Source organism: Bombina bombina, chromosome 11, assembly GCF_027579735.1.
Source record: "Bombina bombina isolate aBomBom1 chromosome 11, aBomBom1.pri, whole genome shotgun sequence".
In the NCBI taxonomy this organism is placed as follows: Eukaryota; Metazoa; Chordata; class Amphibia; order Anura; family Bombinatoridae; genus Bombina; species Bombina bombina.
In genome coordinates this window covers 105,959,542-105,978,642 of record NC_069509.1, presented here as the reverse complement: position 1 = coordinate 105,978,642, position 19,101 = coordinate 105,959,542, and the positions used below count along the sequence as shown (strand labels likewise).

Here is a 19,101-nt window from a genome sequence, read left to right as displayed (position 1 = left end):
TTTTACCCCACCCAGAAAGCAGATGCTGTCCATCGTTACAAGTCTAGAAGAAGTTTCATGATAGACCAGGATAGCAGGCTCAGGAATATTTTGCAGAAGCACTTCTTAGAAAGGGTGCTTGATTCATGAAATAAACTTGCATTAGATATAGTAAAATGCAAACGATGTTGAGACTTCAAGAATGGTTTAGGTACCCATATGGGTATCCTACAATATAACCTTACACTGTTCGGCCTATGGTACTTATTTGTTGTCAATGTTTTTTTTTAACACTTAGTTCATATCTAGTTGCTGGTTTGTGCTTGCTTCTCAATATCCTTTTTTTTTTTTTTTTTTTTTTTATTATTTTCATTGTAAACACACCCATATACACAACATAAATATTACCAGATTATTACAAAGAGTAACAGGGTGACATCTCCATTTCAATTCAATGTTTACAAAGTTAGTTTAATCATACTAACACAAAACAAACAGAAAAAAGGCATAGAGTGAATATATTTAGTGAATGTTGGGGTAATACCCTTTCGAACAGGCTTGTTGCAAATAAGAGCCTAAAAAAGAGCAGATTAACTGAGACAGACTTTTACATGGATTTTTTCAGAACAATCTCAATTTTTTTTTTCTGAGTTAATTGCGACGTCAAAAATTGTTCAATATCCTAATCTTGCAAGCATTTAAACACTTCATAATTTTATTTTATAGGTTTATGGTTCTGGGGTTTTGAAGATTTACTTGGACCACTGACATCGTTAACTGGATTAAGTTTGTTTACTACTCAAAAAATTGAAGACAGTGCTCCTACTCTTCCAAAACAAGATATTTTTATATCTGGTCATAATGAATCCAAGGTATCACAGATTGGCATAAAATACTGTAATTACAGGCTTTTCACAAAAGCCAGCATGATAAAACACATTTTCTTTTTAATATGAGGAGAGTCCACGGCTTCATTCATTACTTGTGAGAAATACAGAACCTGGCCACCAGGAGGAGGCAAAGAGACCCCAGCCAAAGGCTTATATACCTCCCCCACTCCCCTCATCCCCCAGTCATTCTTTGCCTTTTGTCACAGGAGGATGGCAGAGAAGTGTCAGATTCGGAGTAGTCTCTTATGGAGGGTACTACTCTTCAGAATGGGACTGGAGTTTTAAGTAGTCTTGTCAGCCTCTCAGTGAGAGTATTGTCGAATGTTAGGGTCTGGAAATGCAGGGAGAGTCTTTCTGCGAAACCATCCAGACTCGTATTAACAGCTCCTTAAGCAATCAGTGTTGTCGAGTTTCATTGCCTGCTTTCTATCACTCAGTCCATGTCAGGAGCAATGCTACAACACTGTCAAACGTGAGAGGCCGTGTTCCTGTTCCACGGCGTAGATTCTGGTAAGAGTTTCATTTTTTTATACATGTAATGATAACGCAAGAAGACAGGGTCACATTGTGTTTCCTTTTATCTGTATAGAATCAACGGTTAATCAAGGTGATTATTGAACAGGGGGGGGGGAATTTATACATGATTGCTTTATTGTGTTTTTTGCTGCGACATGTGTGAGATGTGGCTCTGACAATATGTGAACAGTCAGGTTCTTCCTTCATTTTGATAAACTGCGCAGCCTATTTAGTTTGCCACGCTTTTTCTCAGGCTACAGGGGCGATTCCTGCATGGTACGGCACTCCATGTGACCGGGTGTGGCCTCATTCTCTTCCTTTTCCTGACCGTCGGTTGCAGGAGATGAAATCGTTTTTTGTGGGCCTGGGTCATATGAGGTGGTGAGTGCCCCGGCCATTGGGGTATACATTTCTTTCATGTAATTAGCAAGAGTCCATGAGCTAGTGACGTATGGGATATACATTCCTACCAGGAGGGGCAAAGTTTCCCAAACCTCAAAATGCCTATAAATACACCCCTCACCACACCCACAAATCAGTTTTACAAACTTTGCTTCCTATGGAGGTGGTGAAGTAAGTTTGTGCTAGATTCTACGTTGATATGCGCTCCGCAGCAGGTTGGAGCCCGGTTTTCCTCTCAGCGTGCAGTGAATGTCAGAGGGATGTGAGGAGAGTATTGCCTATTTGAATTCAATGATCTCCTTCTACGGGGTCTATTTCGTAAGTTCTCTGTTATCGGTCGTAGAGATTCATCTCTTACCTCCCTTTTCAGATCGACGATATACTCTTATATATACCATTACCTCTACTGATTCTCGTTTCAGTGCTGGTTTGGCTTTCTACTACATGTAGATGAGTGTCCTGGGGTAAGTAAGTCTTATTTTCTGTGACACTCTAAGCTATGGTTAGGCACTTTTATATAAAGTTCTAAATATATGTGTTCAAACATTTATTTGCCTTGACTCAGGATGTTCAACGTTCCTTATTGCAGACAGTCAGTTTCATATTTGGGATAATGCATATGTATAAATCATTTTTTTCTTACCTTAAAAATTTGACTTTTTTCCCTGTGGGCTGTTAGGCTCACGGGGGCTGAAAATGCTTCATTTTATTGCGTCATTCTTGGCGCTGACTTTTTTGGCGCAAAAAATTATTTTCTGTTTCCGGTGTCATACGTGTCGCCGGAAGTTGCGTCATTTTTTTACGTTTTTTTGCGCCAAAAGTGTCGGCGTTCCGGATGTGGCGTCATTTTTGGCGCCAAAAGCATTTAGGCGCCAAATAATGTGGGCGTCTTTTTTTGGCGCTAAAAAATATGGGCGTCACTTTTGTCTCCACATTATTTAAGTCTCATTATTTATTGCTTCTGGTTGCTAGAAGCTTGTTCACTGGCATTTTTTCCCATTCCTGAAACTGTCATTTAAGGAATTTGATCAATTTTGCTTTATATGTTGTTTTTTCTATTACATATTGCAAGATGTCCCAGATTGACCCTGAGTCAGAAGATACTTCTGGAAAGTTGCTGCCTGGTGCTGGATCTACCAAAGTTAAGTGTATCTTCTGTAAACTTGTGGTATCTGTTCCTCCAGCTGTTGTTTGTAATGAATGTCATGACAAACTTGTTAATGCAGATAATATTTCCTTTAGTAATGTTACATTACCTGTTGCTGTTCCATCAACATCTAATACTCAGTGTTCCTGTTAACATAAGAGATTTTGTTTCTAAATCCATTAAGAAGGCTATGTCTGTTATTCCTCCTTCTAGTAAACGTAAAAGGTCTTTTAAAACTTCTCTTTTTTCAGACGAATTTTTAAATGAACATCATTCTGATTCTGATAATGATTCCTCTGGTACAGAGGATTCTGTTTCAGAGATTGATGCTGATAAATCTTCATATTTATTCAAAATGGAATTTATTCGTTCTTTACTTAAAGAAGTCTTAATTGCATTAGAAATAGAGGATTCTGGTCCTCTTGATACTAAATCTAAACGTTTAAATAAGGTTTTTAAATCTCCTGTAGTTATTCCAAAAGTTTTTTCAGTCCCTGATGCTATTTCTGAAGTAATCTCCAGGGAATGGAATAATTTGGGTAATTCATTTACTCCTTCTAAACGTTTTAAGCAATTATATCCTGTGCCATCTGACAGATTAGAGTTTTGGGACAAAATCCCTAAGGTTGATGGGGCTATCTCCACTCTTGCTAAACGTACTACTATTCCTACGGCAGATGGTACTTCCTTTAAGGATCCTTTAGATAGGAAAATTGAATCCTTTCTAAGAAAAGCTTACTTATGTTCAGGTAATCTTCTTAGACCTTCTATATCTTTAGCGGATGTTGCTGCAGCTTCAACATTTTGGTTAGAAGCTTTAGCGCAACAAGTAACCGATCATAATTCTCATAGCATTGTTAATCTTCTTCAACATGCTAATAACTTTATTTGTAATGCCATCTTTGATATCATTAGAGTTGATGTCAGGTATATGTCTCTAGCTATTTTAGCTAGAAGAGCTTTATGGCTTAAAACTTGGAATACTGATATGTCTTCTAAGTCAACTTTGCTTTCCCTTTCTTTCCAGGGTAATAAATTATTTGGTTCTCGGTTGGATTCTATTATCTCAACTGTTACTGGAGGGAAAGGAACTTTTTTACCACAGGATAAAAAATCTAAAGGTAAATTTAGGTCTAATCGTTTTCGTTCCTTTCGTCACAACAAGGAACAAAAGCCTGATCCTTCACCCACAGGGGCGGTATCAGTTTGGAAACCATCTCCAGTCTGGAATAAATCCAAGCCTTTTAGAAAACCAAAGCCAGCTCCCAAGTCCACATGAAGGTGCGGCCCTCATTCCAGTCCAGCTGGTAGGGGGCAGATTACGATTTTTCAAAGAAATTTGGATCAATTCAATTCACAATCTTTGGATTCAGAACATTGTTTCAGAAGGGTACAGAATTGGCTTCAAGATAAGGCCTCCTGCAAAGAGATTTTTTCTTTCCCGTTTCCCAGTAAATCCAGCGAAGGCTCAAGCATTTCTGGAACAGGGGCTGGGGTTTTATTCAAATCTCTTCATTGTACCAAAGAAGGAGAATTCCTTCAGACCAGTTCTGGATCTAAAAATATTGAATCGTTATGTAAGGATACCAACATTCAAAATGGTAACTATAAGGACTATCCTGCCTTTTGTTCAGCAAGGGCATTATATGTCCACAATAGATTTACAGGATGCATATCTGCATATTCCGATTCATCCAGATCACTATCAGTTTCTGAGATTCTCTTTCCTAGACAAGCATTACCAGTTTGTGGCTCTGCCATTTGGCCTAGCAACAGCTCCAAGAATTTTTCCAAAGGTTCTCGGTGCCCTTCTGTCTGTAATCAGAGAACAGGGTATTGTGGTATTTCCTTATTTGGACGATATCTTGGTACTTGCTCAGTCTTCACATTTAGCAGAATCTCATACGAATCGACTTGTGTTGTTTCTTCGAGATCATCGTTGGAGGATCAATTTACCAAAAAGTTCATTGATTCCTCAGACAAGGGTAACCTTTTTAGGTTTCCAGATAGATTCAGTGTCCATGACTCTGTCTTTGACAGACAAGAGACGTCTAAAATTGATCTCAGCTTGTCGAAACCTTCAGTCTCAATCATTCCCTTCGGTAGCCTTATGCATGGAAATTCTAGGTCTTATGACTGCTGCATCGGACGCGATCCCCTTTGCTCGTTTTCACATGCGACCTCTTCAGCTCTGTATGCTGAACCAGTGGTGCAGGGATTACACAAAGATATCTCAATTAATATCTTTAAAACCGATTGTACGACACTCTCTGGCGTGGTGGACAGATCACCATCGTTTAATTCAGGGGGCTTCTTTTGTTCTTCCGACCTGGACTGTAATTTCAACAGATGCAAGTCTGACAGGTTGGGGAGCTGTTTGGGGGTCTCTGACAGCACAAGGGGTTTGGGAATCTCAGGAGGTGAGATTACCAATCAATATTTTGGAACTCCGTGCAATTTTTAGAGCTCTTCAGTCATGGCCTCTTCTAAAGAGAGAATCGTTCATTTGTTTTCAGACAGACAATGTCACAACTGTGGCATATGTCAATCATCAAGGAGGGACTCACAGTCCTCTGGCTATGAAAGAAGTATCTCGACTACTGGTATGGGCGGAATCAAGCTCCTGTCTAATTTCTGCGGTTCATATCCCAGGCATAGACAATTGGGAAGCGGATTATCTCAGTCGCCAAACGTTACATCCGGGCGAATGGTCTCTTCACCCAGAGGTATTTCTTCAGATTGTTCAAATGTGGGGACTTCCAGAAATAGATCTGATGGCTTCTCATCTAAACAAGAAACTTCCCAGGTATCTGTCCAGATCCAGGGATCCTCAGGCGGAAGCAGTGGATGCATTGTCTCTTCCTTGGGAGTATCATCCTGCCTATATCTTTCCGCCTCTAGTTCTTCTTCCAAGAGTAATCTCCAAGATTCTGAAGGAATGCTCGTTTGTTCTGCTGGTGGCTCCAGCATGGCCTCACAAGTTTTGGTATGCAGATCTTGTCCGGATGGCTTCTTGCCAACCATGGACTCCTCCGTTAAGACCAGACCTGTTGTCGCAAGGTCCTTTTTACCATCAGGATCTCAAATCCTTAAATTTAAAGGTATGGAGATTGAACGCTTGATTCTTAGTCAAAGAGGTTTCTCTGACTCTGTGATTAATACTATGTTACAGGCTCGTAAATCTGTATCTAGGAAGATATATTATCGAGTCTGGAAGACTTATATTTCTTGGTGTCTTTCTCATCATTTTTCCTGGCATTCTTTTAGAATTCCGAGAATTTTACAGTTTCTTCAGGATGGTTTGGATAAAGGTTTGTCTGCAAGTTCCTTGAAAGGACAAATCTCTGCTCTTTCTGTTCTTTTTCACAGAAAGATTGCTAATCTTCCTGATATTCATTGTTTTGTACAAGCTTTGGTTCGTATAAAACCAGTTAAGTCAATTTCTCCTCCTTGGAGTTTGAATTTGGTTCTGGGGGCTCTTCAAGCTCCTCCGTTTGAACCTATGCATTCATTGGACATTAAATTACTTTCTTGGAAAGTTTTGTTTCTTTTGGCCATCTCTTCTGCTAGAAGAGTTTCTGAATTATCTGCTCTTTCTTGTGAGTCTCCTTTTCTGATTTTTCATCAGGATAAGGCGGTGTTGCGAACTTTTTACATTTTTACCTAAGGTTGTGAATTCTAACAACATTAGCAGAGAAATTGTGGTTCCTTCATTATGTCCTAATCCTAAGAATTCTAAGGAGAGATCATTGCATTCTTTGGATGTAGTTAGAGCTTTGAAATATTATGTTGAGGCTACTAAGAATTTCCGAAAGACTTCTAGTCTATTTGTTATCTTTTCCGGTTCTAGGAAAGGTCAGAAGGCCTCTGCCATTTCTTTGGCATCTTGGTTGAAATCTTTAATTCATCATGCTTATGTCGAGTCGGGTAAAACTCCGCCTCAAAGGATTACAGCTCATTCTACTAGGTCAGTTTCTACTTCCTGGGCGTTTAGGAATGAAGCTTCGGTTGATCAGATTTGCAAAGCAGCAACTTGGTCTTCTTTGCATACTTTTACTAAATTCTACCATTTTGATGTGTTTTCTTCTTCTGAAGCAGTTTTTGGTAGAAAAGTACTTCAGGCAGCTGTTTCAGTTTGATTCTTCTGCTTATAATTTCATTTTTTTTCATTAAAATGTTTAAACTTTATTTTGGGTGTGGATTATTTTCAGCGGAATTGGCTGTCTTTATTTTATCCCTCCCTCTCTAGTGACTCTTGCGTGGAAGATCCACATCTTGGGTAGTCATTATCCCATACGTCAGTAGCTCATGGACTCTTGCTAATTACATGAAAGAAAACATAATTTATGTAAGAACTTACCTGATAAATTCATTTCTTTCATATTAGCAAGAGTCCATGAGGCCCACCCTTTTTGTGGTGGTTATGTTTTTTTGTATAAAGCAGTTATTCCAATTCCTTATTTTTTATGCTTTCGCACTTTTGTCTTATCACCCCACTTCTTGGCTATGCGTTAAACTGATTTGTGGGTGTGGTGAGGGGTGTATTTATAGGCATTTTGAGGTTTGGGAAACTTTGCCCCTCCTGGTAGGAATGTATATCCCATACGTCACTAGCTCATGGACTCTTGCTAATATGAAAGAAATGAATTTATCAGGTAAGTTCTTACATAAATTATGTTTTTTCTATAGTCCATATTAAAGGTGCAAGCTATGGAGGGCTTGGATGCTTTAGAGGGTACTCCCTCTTTGCCTAAATCTAATGCCTGTGTTTGTGAGGAGGCTATGGTATACCCCCTGCTCAACTATGTTCCACATGCCTTGATAATATAGTAATATCTAAAAAGAACAAGATGTTTAGTGCCATTGAGCCGTCCACCTCTGAGGGGGGTCTCTGTCCCGTGAGGTGCGTTCCCTACAATCCTCTCCGATTACACATGCAGCTCCCCAGTGCACTACTAATCCTCCTGCGGGAGGGGCCCTGTGGCCGCCAGATTTTGCTTTTCAGTTGCAATCGGCAATGTCTGCGGTCTTCGGTGCTTTACCTTGCCCTGCTAAGCGCAAGCAAAAGGTTAAACATTTGCTATCCTTCCCAGAGGTCATCTACTCCATTGGATGTATCTGAGACTAGATTATCCGCTGATGCAGAGGATTCCGATACTTCGGAGGACTCTTTCTCTGGGTCGGAATCTGTGGCCTCTAAACCTCCGGCTGTGGAGGAACCAGATTTTAGGTTTAGGATGGAGCACTTGCGCTTTTTATTAAGAGGTGTTGGCTATTCTAGAGGTTCTGAACCGAAAGTTACCAAAGGAACCTTCTATTCCTAAGCTTGATAAAGTTTGAGGACAAGGTGGTGCCCCAGACTTTCCCGGTTCCCGTAAAGATGGCGGATATTATCAAAAATGAATGGGAGAGACTTGGTTAATCTTTTTCCCCTACTTCATTTAAGAAATTGTCCCCGGTTCTTGACTTACGTTCCCTTCCATTTGAGGGAAAGGTTCTTTTCGGTCCAGGCCTGGACTCTATTATATCCATGGTTATGGGGGTGGGCAAGGGTGCCTTTCTACCTCAGTATAAGAAGAATAAGCATAAGTCCTAATGGCAGCAGTCTGCCGCGAAGCCTGAGCAGTCCAAGGGATCTTTGAAACAATCTCAGTCTTGGAATAAAGTCAAGCAGAGCAAGAAACCCGTCAAGACAAAGTCGGCATGAAGGGGCGACCCCATATCTGTCTCTGAATCTTGTAGGGGGCCGACTATCCTCTTTTCGAGGAGACTTGGATGAGAAACTTACAGGATCCTTGGGTTCTGGAGGTCACTGGCCCAGGGTTACAGGATAGGTTTCAAATCTCACCCTCCCAGGGGCAGATTTCTCTTGTCAAATCTATCATCTCCTCTCTAGGAGTAATTGTACTAGTGCCTTTAGCAGAAAGAGGTCTAGGGTACTATTCAAACTTTTTCATGATCCCAAAGAAGGGCACGTTTCGCCCAATTCTAGACCTTAAACAAGTTTCTGTCAGTCCCATCATTTAATATGGAGACAATAAGGTCTATCCTGCCCTTAGTTCAAGAGATATTCCTGACAGACCAAAGACAATGCAAGATTGCCTCCAGCTGTCTTGCCCTTCAGATCTCCTCAAGGCCATCGGTGGCCCAGTGTATGTAGGTGATTGGGCTCATGGTATCCAGCATAGATGTCATTACATTAGCCAGGTTCCATCTCAGAATTCTTCAGTTGTGCATGCTAAGACAATGGAACAGTGATCACTCGGATCTATCCCAACAGATTTCTCTGGACAACCAGTCGAGGGAATTCCTCTCTTGGTGGCTCTGTCCAGATCGGCTGTCCCAGGGGACATCCTTCCTAAGACCATCCTGGGAGATTGTGACTACGGACACAAGCCTCTCAGGATGGGGAGCCAGGAAGGCACAGGGCAGGGGGGATCGTGAGGAGTCGCTTCTTCCGATCAACATCCTGGAACTTTGAGCGATCTTTAACGCTCTGAAGCTTGGCCCCTCCTGGGTTCATCAGATTCCAGTCGGACAACATTACCTTGGTGGCTTACATCAACCATAAGAGGGGAACGAGAAGCTCCCTAGCCATGAGGAGACCCACAACTGTTCTCTGTCAGTGATCCACATCCCGGGTGTGGACAACTGGGAAGCGGATTTTCTCAGCAGACAATCGTTTCATCCGGGGGAATGGTCTCTTCATCCCAAGGTGTTTGCGGAGATTTGCAGCAGATGGGGGACACCAGAGATAGATCTCATGGCTTTCAGACTCAACTTCAAGCTACCTAGATACGGGTCGTGATCCAGGGATCCCTAGGCGGAAGTGATAGATGCCTTAGCAGTGCCTTGGGGGTTCAACCTAGTCTACATATTTCCAACGTTACCACTTCTGCTCAAGCAGGAGCAAGCATTAACTATTTTGATTGCTTCGTCGTGGCCGTGGAGGATGTGGTTTGCGGATCTGGTGGGGATGTCATTGTCTCCTCCATGGAGGTTGCCCTGTCGCAGAGATCTGCTGATACAGGGCCCTTTGGTGCATCAAAATCTAGATTCTTTGGGGCTGAGTGCGTGGAGATTGAACGCTTTAGTCTTAGCTAGTAGAGGGTTTTCTGAGAGTGTTTGATACTTTCATTCAAGCCAGGAACCTGACGCATTTATCATAAGGTGTGGAGGACCTACTTATACTGGTGTGAGGCTCGTGGGTATCCCTGACATAAGGTCACGGTTTCCAGGATCCTTTCCTTCCTCCTGGACAGTTTGGAGAAGGGACTTGCCGCCAGTTCCTTAAAGGGACAGATTTTGGCTCTATCTATATTGTTACACAAGAAGCTCGCTGAGCTTCCTGATATACAGTCTTTTTTTTTGTTGAGGCTCTATCCAGGATCAGGCCTGTATTTAGCCACTCTGCTCCTCCTTGGAGTTTGAATTTGGTTCTTAAGGTTTTGCAGAGGGCTCCGTTAGAACCTTCCAAGACAAAAATTTAATGTCAAGAGAATGCATAGGCTCATTTTCTACTGGCTATTGCTTCGGCACGCAGAGTCTCTGAGTTGGTGGCCTTGCAATGTGAGCCTTCTTACCTGGTTTTTCATGCCGATAAGGCTGTCCTTCGCACTAGGTTGGGATTTCTCCCTAAGGTTGTGTCTGATCGCAACATCAATCAGGAGATTGTAGTTCCTTCCTTGTGTCCTAACCCTTCTTCTTCGAAGGAACTGTTACTTCATAATTTGGATGTGGTTCGAGCTTTGAAGTTCTATCTTCAGGCTACAAAGGATTTCAGACAGACTTCAGTTTTGTTTATCTATTCAGGCAAGCGCAAATGGCAGAAGGCTTCTTCCACTTCCCTATATCTTTTTGGCTGAGAAGCATGATTTGCTTTGCTTATGAGACAGCGGGAACTAAGCCTCCTCCAGAGGATTACGTCTCACTCCACTAGAGCTGTGCTTTGCTCTTGGGCCTTCAAGATTGAGGCGCCTATGGAGCAGATTTGTAAGGCGGCTACCTGGTCCTCTTTACATACTTTTTCAAAGTTTTACAAATTTGACGTGTTTGCTTCGGCGTAAGCAGCTTTTGGGAGAAAGGTCTTGCAGGCTGTGGTGCCCTCAGAATTAGGGTCCGCCTTTCTTTTACCCTCCCATTTTTTTCATTGTGTTCTCTAGAGCTCGAGTATTTGTTTCCCACAAGTAAGGAATGAAGCCGTGGACCATCTTAATATGAGGAGTCATTCATTTCCATCTGTATGAGGAGAGTCCACGTCTCACCCGGTTCTCCATTGTGCGGACCTAAATTTTGTTTTTCTTCTGGCACCATTTATACCCTTATATTTCTCCTACTGTTCTTTGTTCCCTCTGCAGAATGACTGGGGGATGAGGGGAGTGGGGGAGGTATTTAAGCCTTTGGCTAGGGTGTCTTTGCCTCCTCCTGGTGGCGAGGTTCTGTATTTCCCACAAGTAATGAATGAAGCAGTGGACTCTCCTCATACAGAAGGAAAGGAAATGATCAGGTAAGCATAATTTACGTTTTACCTTTTTGTTTATTTTCTTTGTAAGGAGGTTGGCTTGCAGTTTGATGTTGGGCGCATCAATGAAATTGAAAAGAAGCTTTCATTAATGGCTGCAAACTACAGCCGTCAAGAAGAAAGATATGAAAAACTGATGATGATGATTGTGCAAATCCAAAAAAAAGTCGATCAAATGAGTGACAAAAGCCATATTTCAGCCATAATAACAAATGTTTTAAATCAGCACTTTCCAGAAATCAAGGGCGATAATCAAAGGAAGTTCATGGTAAGTACCATTGCAATGTAAAAATTTCCTACGTGAAGCCTTTTTACAACTGTTGCATGAAAAACAAACACGTCATCATTGTATACCTTTTGTTCTTTGCTTCTACTGTCTTATGTTTTCATTGAATTACCTATATTTTTAGTTAATATAATTGAAACATACTAGTTATGTAGCCTTATCTTCACACCCTGTTTGAGAGATTAAATTTATTTTTCTCTTTAGGATGGGTCTTCATTTATTAATAAAGAACATGAATCACGTATATTGCGCCTAGAGGAACTCTTACAGCAACTGTCAAAGGTACGCAGATTTAAGTATTCCTGTTCTGCATTCACAAACCAATTTTTAGCATGTAATCTTTTTTTCCGAAACTCCATGACAACCTTATCACCTAATGAGGTGTTATATGGATTGCAAAATCCAGAATAATTCCAAAACCTTGAATTTTTTATTAACTGAAAAACTTACCCCCCTCAATAAGTCACAATTCTCTCTGCCTGTGCCTTTGGTTTAGAATCTGTTATAAAATGCAAATGCTAGTCTATTTAAAACTCTTACCTTCCTGATTACAGTAGTGTACTATCATTCTGATGATTCTATTTATACAAAAGTATTACAATTTTATAAAACTACTTTTTCTTAAGACACAGTGAGTTTACGGATCAGCAATTACTGTTTGAAATATCACTCCTGGCCAGCAGGAGGAGGCAAAAGGCACCACAGCAAAGCTGTTAAGTATCACTCCCTAACCCACAACCCCCAGTCATTCTCTTTGCCGTCAGTGCAAGGAGATGGTGAAGTTTTAGGTGTCTTATGATTCTTCTATCAATATTTTTTAATTTCTTTTACAAGATATGACGAGTCCACAGATTTCATCCTTATGGGATTACGCCTCCGGGTCAGCAGGAGGAGGCAAAGAGCACCACAGCAGAGCTGTATATATATTTCCTCTCTTCCCTCCCACTCCAGTCATTGTCTTTGCCTGTGTTAGTGATAGGAAGAGGTAAAGTGAGGTATTAGTTTAGATTCTTCAATCAAGAGTTTATTATTTTCAAATGGTGCCAGTGTGTACTATTTTACTCAGGGTACAGCTATAAGGCCTGTGCAGATTACTTCCGTCCATCTGACTCCCAAGGAGGGCTACCCTGATGAATATGGTCTTGCAAGTTTTATTTAAGACCCAGTTTGTTCCCACAGATTCCTGAAGGAGATGAAGGACCTATTGCAGTGTGGGAATGAGTCATGTTGTTACTCAACATGGAGGTATGTGCAGTCTTTATTTTCTGTGACACTTGGTACCTCAAGACGGTTTCTCTCTATAAGCTAACCTATGTCTGTGCCCTATTATATCTCAGAGCAGGATATGGCTGGGGATAAACAGAGCAGACTGCTATCGTTAGGAATGAAACTGTGGGGTGCGGTATCAGTTTACACTATTTTAACCTTTTCCTGTGTGGGCTTACATTGGGGGGTCGCGGAGTGGTGAACTCCAGATCTCATAAGTTTAATATGCTTGCGGCATGGTTATGGTATGGCATGTAAAGAGGTGTCTTACAGTGGGCTGACTTCATGTGGGGCACTTTTATGAGGTGCAACGATACTCTGGTGGCTCCATTTTTGTTTTTTTTACTATACTGTAATGAGCCGCGCGGGAGTTCCGCTTTGATACGCCCACAATGGGCGGGGCACTCTTTCGCGCGCAAGTAGAAGCAGCGCAGTGCCTGTCTGGGAGTCAGTCAGATGCTTGGCTCTCCGGTGTTCTGTCTGGACCGCATGGGTAGTTGAAACTCAGGCGGTCTAGACACACTGCTCGGGTGACGTTCTTTTGTCTCAGAGAGGGGGGCAGGTAAGCGCCGCAGCGGAGCTGTGGTGAGGTGTAAATCTGAAATTAAGTTTGAAGGTGCAATTATCCTTTAAGAGTTAACTATTAAGGGGATACGTATAACTGCGACATTTATTTTTCAAGGCACAATTATACTGTGTTTTTCAGTGCACACTGCGCTGCGCATATTTCTCCTACATAGGTGTGTCCGGTCCACGGCTTCATCCTTACTTGTGGGAATATTCTCTTCCCTAACAGGAAATGGCAAAGAGGCACACAGCAAAAGCTGTCCATATAGCCCCTCCTCTGGCCCCGCCCCCCAGTCATTCTCTTTGCCGCTCTGAACAAGTAGCATCTCCACGGGGATGGTAAAGAGTTTGTGGTGTTTAGTTGTAGTTTTTATTTCTTCTATCAAGAGTTTATTTTAAAATAGTGCCGGTTTGTACTATTTACTCTACAACAGAAAAGTGATGGAGATTTCTGTTAAAGAGGAATATGATTTTAGCACAAGTAACTAGAATCCATTGCTGTTACCACGCAGGACTGTTGAAACCAGAGAACTTCAGTTGGGGGTAACAGTTTGCAGACTCATCTGCTCCAGGTATGACCAGTCTCCTTTCTAACACATGCTATTGCTAGAAGACTGTCATTTTTCCCCTTAGGGAAACGGTAAGCCATTTTCTTAAAACTCAGTAACAGATAACAGGCTTACTTTTTTGGGGCTTTATGCTGGTAGACACTGTTGTGGGCCAAATCGATTGACTTATATCACATTTTTATAGCATTTGAGAGGTTTTGTGAACATATATACACTTGGGAACGTTTTAATTAGATCTGGCATTGGTATTAGACGCCTAATCTAGTCAGGAAGGCCCCTTCACTCTAGTATGCTGAGGAAGGAGGCCTCATTTTCGCGCCTCAGTTGAGCAGTTAATTTCAAAGGCAGTGCATGCAGCTTCATGTGAGAGGGTCCTGCGTCTCAGAAACAGACTCCAGAAGGCTTATTTCTGTGGTGGATAACCCCTAAGGAAGGTAAAAGCTACAGCAAAGGCTGTAGCAGGGACTGTAGTGTGTAAAACCGGTTAATTTGAACAATTTGCTCCGGTTTGCTTATTTAAGGGTCTAGAGACTTTATTTTTGGTGTGCAATACTTTCAAAGCATTAAGACACTGGGGTATAAATTTTATAAAAATCGGATATTGCCTTCATAGTTTTTTGAATATTCAGAAATAAAGTGTCATTTTATTATTTAAAGAGACAGTAACGGTTTTGCTTAAAATCGTTTTTATTGCATTAAAAGCCTGCCTAAATCTGTTTAACATGTCTGTGCCGTCAGATAATTTATGTTCTGTGTGTATAGAGGCCAATGTGGTCCCCCCTTCGAGTGTATGTGATAATTGTGCCATAGCGTCCAGACAAAGTAAGGACAGTAATGTCACATTTAATAAAGTTGCCCAAGATGATTCATCTAGTGAAGGTAGTGGGGATAGTTCTACATCCTCTCCTTCTGTGTCTACACCAGCTTTGCCCGCGCAGGCGACACCTAGCGCGCCAATGCTTGTTTCTATGCAGCAATTAACAGCAGTAGTGGATAATTCTATAGCAAATCTTTTATCCAAACTGCCAGCATTTCAGAGAAAGCGTGATTGTTCAGTTTTAAATACAGATAAAAAGGATGAACAATTAGACGCTGACAATGCCTTATCTATTTTACCCTCACATCAATCGGAATTGGCTGTGAGGGAGGGGCTGTCTGAGGGAGAAATTTCTGACTCAGGAAAAATTTCTCAACAGGCAGAACCTGATACAGTAGCATTTAAATTTAAGCTAGAACATTTCCGCGCCCTGCTTAAGGAGGTATTAGCTACTCTTGATGTCTGTGATTCTATGGAAATCCCAGAGAAGTTGTGCAAATTGGACAAATTCTTAGAGGTTCCAGTGAACGATGACGCCTTTCCAATACCCAAGAGAGTAGCGGACATAGTGAATAAGGAGTGGGAGAAGCCGGGTATACCCTTTGCCCCACCTCCTATATTTAAGAAAATGTTTCCCATTGTAGACCCCAGAAGGGACGCATGGCAGACGGTCCCGAAGGTAGAGGGAGCAGTTTCAACGTTAGCGAAGCGTACAACTATTCCTATAGAGGACAGCTGCGCTTTCAAAGATCATATGGATAAAAAATTGGAAGGATTGCTTAAAAAGATTTTTGTTCAGCAAGGCTTCATTCTTCAACCAGTTACGTGCATTATTCCTGTCACCTCAGCGGCGTCTTTTTGGTTCGAGGAATTAGAAAGCTCGCTCCAGAAGGAGACTTCATATGAAGAAGTCATGGACAGAATTCACGCACTTAAGTTATCTAATTCCTTTATATTGGATGCCGCTTTTCAAATAACGAAATTAGCAGCGAAAAACTCAGGTTTTGCTATAGTGGCGCGTAGGGCGCTTTGGCTAAAATCCTGGTTGGCAGATGTGTCGTCCAAGACTAAATTACTTAATATTCCTTTCAAAGGTAAGACCCTTTTTGGGCCGGAATTGAAGGAGATTATTTCAGACATCACTGGGGGTAAGGGCCATGCCCTCCCACAAGATAGGCCTTTTAAGGCTAAGAACAAGTCTAATTTTCGTTCCTTTCGCAATTTCAGGAACGGACCGGCTTCTAACTCTGCAGCCTCTAGACAAGAGGGTAACGCTGCCCAGCCCAAACCCGCATGGAAGCCTGTGCAAGGCTGGAACAAGGGTAAACAGGCCAAGAAGCCTACTGCTGCTACCAAGACAGCATGAAGGGGTAGCCCCCGATCCGGGACCGGATCTAGTAGGGGGCAGATTATCTCTTTGCTCAGGCTTGGGCAAGAGATGTTCCGGATCCCTGGGCACTAGAAATAGTCTCCCAGGGATACCTTCTAGAGTTCAAGGGACTTCCTCCAAAGGGAAGGTTCCACATGTCTCGCTTATCTTCAGACCAGATAAAGAAACAAGCATTCTTACATTGCGTAGGAGACCTATTAAAGATGGGAGTGATAAACCCAGTTCCCTCAGGGGAACAAGGTCTGGGGTTTTACTTGAACCTGTTTGTAGTTCCCAAAAAAGAGGGAACTTTCAGGCCAATTCTGGATTTAAAGATATTAAACAAATTCTTCAGAGTTCCATCTTTCAAGATGGAAACCATTCGGACGATTTTGCCAACAATCCAGGAAGGTCAATATTTGACTACCGTGGACTTAAAGGATGCGTATCTGCATATCCCTATCCACAAAACTCATCATCAGTTCCTGAGGTTCGCCTTTCTGGACAAACATTACCAGTTCGTGGCTCTTCCATTCGGTTTAGACACCGCTCCAAGAATTTTCACAAAAGTGCTAGGGTCCCTTCTAGCGGTCCTAAGGCCAAGGGGCATTGCTGTAGCACCTTACCTAGACGACATTCTAATCCAAGCGTCGTTTCTTTCCAAAGCAAGGGCTCATACAGACATTGTTTTAGCCTTTCTCAGATCTCACGGGTGGAAGGTGAACATAGAAAAAAGTTCTCTGTCCCCGTCCACAAGGGTTCCTTTTCTGGGAACAATAATAGATTCTGTGGAAATGAAGATCTTCCTGACAGAAGTCAGAAAGCTAAAGCTTCTAAACGCTTGTCGAGTTCTTCATTCTATTCCTCAACCCTCCATAGCTCAGTGCATGGAAGTAATAGGACTAATGGTCGCAGCAATGGACGTGGTTCCTTTTGCTCGAATTCATCTAAGACCATTACAGCTGTGCATGCTCAATCAGTGGAATGGGGACTATACAGACTTGTCTCCCCAAATTCAAGTAGACCAGGTAACCAGGGACTCACTTCTCTGGTGGTTGACCCAGGATCACCTGTCTCAGGGAATGAGTTTCCGCAGACCAGAGTGGGTCATCGTCACGACCGACGCCAGCCTCTTGGGGTGGGGCGCGGTCTGGGACTCCCTGAAAGCTCAGGGCCTATGGTCTCGGGAAGAGTCGCTTCTCCCGATAAACATTTTGGAACTAAGAGCAATATTCAATGCGCTCCTGGCTTGGCCTCAGCTAGCGGAAGCCAGGTTCATAAGATTTCAGTCGGACAACATAACGACTGTTGCGTACATCAATCATCAGGGGGGAACAAAGAGTTCCCTAGCGATGAAGGAAGTAACCAAGATTATCCAATGGGCAGAGAATCACTCCTGCCATCTATCTGCTATTCACATCCCAGGAGTAGACAACTGGGAGGCGGACTATTTGAGTCGTCAGACTTTCCATCCGGGGGAGTGGGAACTCCACCCGGAGGTCTTTGCTCAGTTAACCCAATTATGGGGCATTCCAGACATGGATCTAATGGCGTCCCGTCAGAACTTCAAGATTCCTTGCTACGGGTCCAGATCCAGGGATCCCAAGGCGACTCTAGTGGATGCATTAGTGGCGCCTTGGTCGTTCAACCTAGCGTATGTGTTTCCACCGTTTCCTCTCCTTCCCAGGCTCATAGCCAGGATCAAACAGGAGAAGGCCTTGGTGATTCTGATAGCTCCTGCGTGGCCACGCAGGACTTGGTATGCAGACCTGGTGAATATGTCATCGGTTCCACCATGGAAGCTACCTTTGAGGCAGGATCTTCTAGTACAAGGTCCATTCGAACATCCAAATCTAGTTTCTCTGCAGCTGACTGCTTGGAAATTGAACGCTTGATTTTATCCAAGCGTGGGTTTTCGAATTCTGTGATAGATACTCTGGTTCAAGCCAGAAAACCTGTGACTAGAAAGATTTACCATAAAATATGGAAAAAATATATCTGCTGGTGTGAATCCAAGGGATTCTCCTATAGTAAGATTAAAATTCCAAAGATTCTCTCCTTTCTCCAAGAAGGTTTGGATAAAGGGTTGTCGGCTAGTTCTCTAAAAGGACAGATTTCTGCTTTATCTGTCTTGTTACACAAACGACTGGCAGCTGTGCCAGATGTACAAGCTTTTGTTCAGGCTTTGGTTAGAATCAAGCCTGTTTACAGACCCATGACTCCTCCTTGGAGTCTAAATTTAGTTCTTTCAGTTCTTCAAGGGGTTCCGTTTGAACCTTTACATTCCATAGATATTAAGTTACTATCTTGGAAAGTTCTGTTTTTGGTTGCTATTTCTTCTGCTAGAAGAGTTTCTGAATTATCTGCTTTGCAATGTAATCCACCCTATCTGGTTTTCCATTCAGATAAGGTTGTTTTGCGTACTAAGCCTGGTTTTCTTCCAAAAGTTGTTTCCAACAAGAATATTAACCATGAAATAGTTGTTCCTTCTCTGTGTCCGAATCCAGTTTCAAAGAAGGAACGTTTATTACACAATTTAGATGTTGTTCGTGCTTTAAAGTTCTACTTAGAAGCAACAAAAGATTTTAGACAAACCTCATCTTTGTTTGTTGTTTACTCTGGTAAGAGGAGAGGTCAAAAAGCTACTGCTACCTCTCTCTCTTTCTGGCTGAAAAGCATTATCCAATTGGCTTATGAGACTGCCGGACGGCAACCTCCTGACCGAATCACAGCTCACTCTACTAGGGCTGTGGCTTCCACTTGGGCCTACAA

The 19,101-nt window shown here is 42.2% G+C and overlaps 1 protein-coding gene across 1 annotated transcript in view; it reads left to right on the top strand.

The window, feature by feature from the left end:
* The first annotated feature begins 703 nt into the window (after window positions 1-703).
* The window catches only part of LOC128641696 (SUN domain-containing protein 1-like), a 313,324-nt gene continuing 294,926 nt past the window's right edge, over window positions 704-19,101 (top strand). The window contains exons 1-3 of the mRNA XM_053694228.1: window positions 704-851; window positions 11,487-11,723; window positions 11,946-12,023. Coding sequence (XP_053550203.1) covers window positions 11,547-11,723; window positions 11,946-12,023 — 255 coding nt within the window. The 5' untranslated portion in view covers window positions 704-851; window positions 11,487-11,546. The remainder of the gene's footprint in view (window positions 852-11,486; window positions 11,724-11,945; window positions 12,024-19,101) is intronic.